The following is a 7631-nucleotide window of genomic DNA, read 5'->3' on the forward strand; positions in this document are numbered from 1 at the left end:
AGTCGGAATTGACTCAGTAGCAGTGGGTTTGGTTTGTTGCTTCAGATTAAATGATTAATTTGGAACGTGGGAGCAGTTTAATTTCTATGGAGGGGTTTCTTCACCACAGAGTAGACACGGATTATTGTTTTTCCTTTCAAAAAATATCTTTGACTTTTAAAGCTTGTTTCTTATTATTTTCATTGGCAGGGAGCTAAAGTGTGACAGCATCAGAGGATAAAATGGGACATTATTTTTATAGTGATTTGAATTAGAGAAGTTGTGGTGCTTGTTAAAAATGGAGGGAGGGGCCAACCAAAAGCATGTTTCTAAAATGCTTAACACAGATTTCCTGAGATTGAGCTCATGGCCTGGGAATGCTGTTGACTAATGTGTCCTAAAGGAAGACAATTTTAGCTTTCACAGGGCTAGTTAATTTACTAAATTCAGTCTATGACCAATCTTCCTGAGAAGATTGAAGAATCTGGTGTAGTGGGCCAAATCTTGTAGAATTTGAGAAGTTATATTTGCTACACTTGTTGAAGTGTCTACAAAGTAAGAAGCTTTGGAAATGGTTCATATCAAACATGGAAATGAAAAGTTTGGAGTATCATATTTTGATGGCTAATTATGTGTGTCTGTTTGGTTAGACAATAGAGTCCAAATGTTTGGTTAAACACTCGTCTAGATGTTGCTGTGAAGGTAATTAGATGAGATGTGTTTGTCATCTACAATCAGCCACTTGCAGTAAAGGGGATTATCTTCTATAATGTGGGTGGGGCTCATCCTTAAGAGCAAAAGCTGAGGTTTCTCTGGGAGAGGTATCGCTCAAGACTATAACAAAGGTATCCGACTGGAGTTTCCAGCCTGCTCGCCTGTGGATTTTGGATTCAGGACACCCCAAGTTTCCAGCCTCCTGCCTGATCTATGAATTTCAGACTTGCCAGCTCTTACAAACACTTGAGACAAATATCTATCTATCTATCCATCTATCTGTCTGTGGCAAGTATCTCTTCTATTTATGTTGTTTCTCTGGAGAACCTTGACTGATAAACATATTAAAGTGGAAAGAATAATGGACTGAAATGAAGACTATTCTATACTATGGACATAAATATAGTATATTCTAGTATGTTCGTCCTGTCCCTATCACTAATGAGCCCAGTAACAGTAACAAGGTATCGGTTTCCTCACCTTACTACAAAATGTAGTAAAATTAGAAACTACATTTTCCATTTTTTATTGCAAGGATTTTATTTTTTTTTTTCTTCATATGAATGCTTACACCTAAGTCTAATCATGTAAATTGCAAAAATTTCTTTAGAAAATGTAAGTGGGGAGCTCAGGGAAGCAGCCAGTACTATTTCTGTACTCCATGATTCCCAATCCATCCCCTCACCACCATGCAAGCTAAGTGCAGTATGAATACTGTGGAGAAATGATAGTTGAGGTCTCTTAGGTTCTAATTTTTTTTTTTTTTTTTTACAACTAAACATGTGGAAATGTTTCTTGTTTGATGAGACACCACCAGAGGCATCCAGGTATTAAAAGAGGGGTTATCATGGAAAGATTTTATTTGAAAAAGTATCCTGGGTTATTTTAATTTAACTTCTAATGTTACAGGAGGGTTACTGGGACAATTTAGAAATTAGATTTAAACTCAAAATAAACTGTGACATCTCTCCCCTCTTCTTTCCTTTTGATGCACCCCGTTTTTGTGAGTGCACAGCAGTTTCTAGTTACTATGGACTTTCATGCGTGCCCCCTCATGTGCACCTGAACAGCCTCACCGACTCACGCTGTGCTGGCCAGTGGCAGCTTTGTCGGGAGTCCACATCTTTTAAAAGTTTCTTTCTTTAAGAAGAGAAGGTAAGAGGGTTACTAGGTGAAGAGACAAATCATTTGATTTGAATCCTGACAGGAGAGAAGCATTAAGTTTTGCCAGTCTCAGCCTTCATCCTCTAGACAAGTGGTCTTGTCAAAACTCTCCCTTCACCTGGGCAGAAATGGTTTAGTTCCATGTATAGAAGGAAGTCCATGTATACAGACTTATAGACTGTGCAGGCTAAACTAAGGCATCTTTTACCCATTTCTGTAAGACAGGTGAAGATGGTCTGGAGCTCACTGACTTGTTTTCTCTTCTTGAAGCGGAGGCTACTTCAGGGAAGAAGTTGCTTCCTTGTCAGGGAGAGAGCACTCGCTAGTTTAATAACTCACTATGAAACATACACAAACTTCTGAGAATTTTGAAGAAAACTGTGGAAATAATCAGCAGTTATGTACTCTGTTATCATCCCTCAAAATAATTAGTGGCAATTTTATAAGGACAAAGAATAAATTTTGAAAAATGGGAGAAGAGCTGACAGTGAACTATAAATGGGAAAATTAAACTTGAGGGAAATATAAAAAAAAATGACAACATACAAAGTTTGGTAACTTTTGATATTTATTACTAGATGGAGAACTTTATATCCCTAGCACTCTATCTCCTTAAAAGGAAATAAATTCAGCTACATGACAACTGCTCCTATTCACGAATGACAATCACTTTATATTTGGATTTCTAACTATTTTTTGTCTCTAACTTGCATTTTCTAGTGTTTCTTTTTGTTCTGCTCCTCTGAACTAGCCTGGAAAATTTGAAAAAAAAAATTCCTTCCTCCCTTTCCACTCAAATAAGCCTTTATATATACATTTTTTCCCCTCAGCTCAAAGTATAAAAATAATTTTATTTCAAAAATGCATGTGTAAAGGGCATCTTCATTTGCAAGAATGCAAATGGTCACAATTAAAATCTATAGTTCAAGATCATTTTACTTTCACCTTGTTTTTAATCAGTTGTTTCCTCTTTATCCATTGCTTCTCTTTGAAGGGATCTTATCCCAGTAGGAGGTGCTCCATAGCCCAATGAGCTAACACTTACCAATGCTAACTATTCATCAGGCACTTTTCTGAGGCCTTTCTGTGTATTTTCTCATTTAATATTTACAACCACCTTATGAGTTGGGGATGTTTATTATCACCATCTCACAGCTGAGGAAACTGAGGACCAGAGAGATTAAGTAACTTGTTGAACATGACACAGGTAGTGACATATTAAGACTAGTCTGACTTCAGAACTACTAGAAAGATAGATCAGAACTACCTTAAACTTTTCAAATTGCTATGGTATCTGATAGATTTCTAGAACTGGAATTTTCTAGAATGGATGAGGGCTTGTTCATCATCAAGGATTCTATTATTGCATAATACTTTTCATCTTCTATTTTGGCCACAATGATACAATAGTATGCTACCATATCATAAAAATAACCCCAAAGGGTGTCAGGACACTGGAGAGGTCATACCCAAGAAGAGGACTCAAATCTCTGGGCCTTTCTTTAAGATTTTGAAATAGTTCAGGAAGACTCAGAAGATCACGGCTAGTCCAGAGGATCTATCATGAAAACTGAATCTTAAAGGACCCCAAAACTGTAGTTCTACGGAAAGTTCCACTAAGTCTAGCATCCCCCTGGGGACTGCTAGCTGCATAAATTTTGGAACTCTGGGACCTACCTACTTCCTTACTCAAAGTTATCTTGGGACTCTGGAACTGCAGTGGGTTCTCTGGGGTGCCTGAATCCTGGGCGTAGTAGTAGTAGAAGAGACTTGGGAAGCAGCATGTCCATTCTTCACTATTTTGCCAATGAGAAAGGTGAAGAACACAGAGAACAAGATTTTCCACAATGTCATAAAATCATAGAGGAAAGCAGGTTCTTTGGCTCTAATTTTAGCATTTTTCATGAACTGCTTTGGCCTTCAGACTACATACAGTCCTTGACCTCCTAGATTGTGGGCATGAGTTGGCAGCACTTGTCTCTCCATCCTTATTGGCTGGAGATCTGTGGCTGAGGTTGCCGCTCTGATCCATCACTAGCTAGTTATGCAACCGAATGACAGAAACGTATGAAACAGCCCATCACTGCAAAATTACATTCATGATATTATCTTAATATGTTTGCATATTCTGTAACATTGGAGACAATTGTTTACTGCTAATATATATATATATATATATAACCATAATCTTATTTTTATCCATATCTTTAAGAAACATGAATGGAAAAGAACATGATGTGAACACTTATTTCATTCTTTACTATTGATTTAAATGTAGATTCTGTACAAATATTCTATTTTGCCTGTGAAATTTTTTACATTAAACCAGTCATCATATTCAGCAATTCCTGCATGAAAAGAAAAAAAAAAAAAAAAGACATGTTGAGATGTCTCTATGATCCCAGGAACTGACATGTGTGTTCATTCTAGTTATTACCTAGCTGAGGTGTAGTATCATATGGACAAGAAGACTTACCAGGAGCAGCTGCAACAACAACACCAGCAAAAGCAACACGTGTTGTTGGGCCTCTGGTTTCCAGGTGCTTGAGACACAGCAGGGGTTCCTTCATTTTGAGTCTGCTGCCTTTTTCTCATTTCAGCTCCTTCAGTCCCCAATCAGCTGAAGGAAAAGAGAAAGCATGAAGTACAAACAAAAATTAGCATAAAGATAAATTGCCTATGCTGAGCGAAGCATTCTTTAATTAAAAGGGGAAATAATTTTTCAAAAAGTAAACACAAACGTTAGCAGTCAAACAAAAAATTCACAGGAATAATTTTTAGGAGAATGTTCTAGAAATTTTGGGGACTAACTTCTACCATAGTCTGCTCATAAAATGATACTAACAATGTTGCCAGGTAATTGAAATGAGCTGGTAACAGGAAATATGATAAGATTTGAGAATTTATTTTTAACTTGCTTCTTTTCTCAAGAATGATTAAATCTGTTTTCCTACACAAAGACCTTCAAAGTTTATAGGGAGTGTTCTCCTTTCTTCACTGATGTTCACAGTAAGGGTAACTGAGATGGACATGTCATTTTTGCAAAGTTTCTAACTCTAATAAATGGTGAGGAAGATCAAGTCGGGTTTTTGGCACTCTTTCATCTCCTTTTAAAAACACGTAATCTCTCTCTTTTTTTTTTTGCATTTTTGACTCACTGTCTGCGGCCCAATATTGACAGTGTTGCCCAAATGCCTTTGTTCTCTGCTGATGTCATTGCTGCACAAGTATCTCATTCCCTTTTCCCACCCTTGATGGCTTATTTTCATTTAAATAAAAAATTGTGAAAAGATAAAATGCCATCCAACTCTAGGGAGGATTACTTTGGTGAAATTTATATATTTATGGCAGATAAGAAAGACACTAGGATAAAGGATGTTCTCTCTGCAGCTTGACAGGCCAACTTATTGAGGAGAAAAAAATTAAACCGTTGCTCTTGTAGAATAATATAAAATTTAGTATGACTTCTTAGAAAAAAGGAATCATTCCATCAAATGACATTTTTCATAAATATGCAATGCATGCAAATCATCCACATAATATTGTCATATGTGTGGGGGGAGAAAGACCTGTTGATTTGTGCCCATAGAGACTGCAGCCTGGGAAACCCTAGGGGTGGCTCTGCTCTGCAACATGGGGTCACTATGAATTGAAATCCTTTCAATGGCACCTAAAAACAGCTAATCACACACATAAACTATGAGTGCTGCCACTTTTATGTTTATACATTGTATGCATTTTCACATATGCACATAAAAACATTAATTACAGCATTTTTACTATCTTAAATTGGAAATAACCATAATTTTATTTCACACATGATGATACATCAAACATCAGTTCAAAAGAATAATCTATATAGATCAGCTAGGGCAGACTGCAAAACAATGCTGAATGGGAAATATTGTTGCAAATTATTATATGCAGAATTGTATTACTAACATAACTCTCAAAAATATACAAAACAATATTTAATATTTTTTCTAGGTAATTTATATAGCAGATAAAAGCATGAACTTTACCCGTAACTATGGGAATGATTGGAGAAGAAAGAGTTTCAATTTTATTTGATCTTTTCCTTAAAAAAGATGAAGCAAAAACAACAAAATATTTAGAGTGTTTAATTGGGAAATTGAGTATAGGAGTAGCTGGTTTATTATCTTTTGTACCTGTCTGTATTTAAATGCTTTTTTTCAGAAACACATACACACACACACACATGCATGCATACACACATGCAAGTGCGTAACAGGTCCTATGTATGTCCCAGAAATTTGCAGAAGGATTCAGTAGCTTTCTTGAGAATTGAATACCTTCATTTTTCCACTGTTAAGTATTCATTCTGAGAAATTCAGAGGGAAATGTCATCTAGGGTGCCCACTGATAGAGGCACTCTCTGGACATACTGCATTTGAAATTGCTTTAGAGGGGCTCAAATATCATGTTAGATTTGTAAGGCCTTTCATTCTCTTCTCTGCCTGTATTAGATGCATAGTACATATTGATTATTGATGATGGTGAAGATAAAAGATTCCTCTGAGTTACAGAGCTGCTTTTTCCCAAGGCAGTGATTTGGAAGTTTTGTATTACAATTGAGACATAGAGTACACTGTCAAGTGTGAACACCACTCCTCATCCTCCAAAGCAGCCCTGAAGGAAGGTGGGCAGTAAACTCCCATCCAGGGAGCCTGGAGAAGTGGCGCCTGATGGCCTGCTGCAGTGTAACAACTCATATTTTGTCTTAAAAATTCATGTAAAATTTGCTTGATATTTTGATATATTCATGTGTAAATATCAGAAGAACACTTTTATATTTCCTAATTTTGGGAAGGAAAAGAATGTTCTCACATCTTTCTTAATGGTCAAGATGTACTGTGGAGATAATCAGTTTTGGAAAATTGGGCTAAATTGGAAAATAACTGACTGTATACATCAAAATGAGTGATTTCTCCTTCCCTCTTCTTGTTACAGTATGTTTAGAACTCAAACCTACAAATATATAAGCGGCAATATTATGAGTTGGATTGTGTCCCCTATAAATTTTGTTGAAGTGTTAACCCCTGTAGCCAATTTGTGACCTTGTTTAAGGAAATGGGGTGCTTCTTGGAAAAGATTATCAGTTAACTCATACCTAAGTAAGGTAGGTCCTAGTCCTGTTCGTTCTGAGAGCTACTTTATAAAAGGAGAGGAGAAAGAGAAAGAGTCACACACAGGGGAAGATACCATCTGCGGATCCATCCACAAGTCAAGGAACACCAAGAAATGCCCAGGGCGACCAGAAGCTGAAAGAGACAGGCAGGATCTTCCCTCAGAGTGAGCAGAGAGAGAGCTCAGTGTTACTGAAGCCCTGAATTCCAACTTTTTGTCTCCAAAACTGTAAGAAAATAAATTTCTGTTCTTCAAAGTCACTCACTTTGTGGTATTTTGTGATGGCAGCCCTAGGAAATGGTCTTAATCATCTAGTGCTGCTATAACAGAGCTCTGGTAGCATAGTGCCTAAGGCACTTGACTGCTAACCAGAAGGCTGGCGGTTCAAACCCACCAGCCTCTCCTCAGAAGGAAGATGGGGCAATCTACTTCTGTAGCGATACTGCCTCGGAAACCCAAGGAGGGGTCGCCAACTCGATGGCACATAACAACAACAAGCTGTAACAGAATTACCACAAGTGGGTGGCTTTAATGAACAGGAGTTTGTCTTCTCTCAGTTTAGGAGGATAGAAGTCTGAACTGTGGGTGCTGACTCGAGGGGAAGCTCTGTGTGTGTGTGTGTGTGT

At 37.3% G+C, this 7631-nt stretch overlaps 1 protein-coding gene across 1 annotated transcript in view; it reads right to left on the reverse strand.

Annotated features, from left to right (window-relative positions):
• RGS17 (regulator of G protein signaling 17) overlaps positions 1 to 4467 on the reverse strand; it is a 42367-nt gene extending 37900 nt beyond the window's left edge. Inside the window, exon 1 of the mRNA XM_007943216.2 lies at positions 4334 to 4467. Coding sequence (XP_007941407.1) covers positions 4334 to 4452 — 119 coding nt within the window. The 5' untranslated portion in view covers positions 4453 to 4467. The remainder of the gene's footprint in view (positions 1 to 4333) is intronic.
• Positions 4468 to 7631: the final 3164 nt, after the last annotated feature.

This window comes from Orycteropus afer, unplaced genomic scaffold (genome assembly GCF_000298275.1).
Source record: "Orycteropus afer afer isolate SDZICR_OR568_19922 unplaced genomic scaffold, OryAfe1.0 scaffold00101, whole genome shotgun sequence".
In the NCBI taxonomy this organism is placed as follows: Eukaryota; Metazoa; Chordata; class Mammalia; order Tubulidentata; family Orycteropodidae; genus Orycteropus; species Orycteropus afer.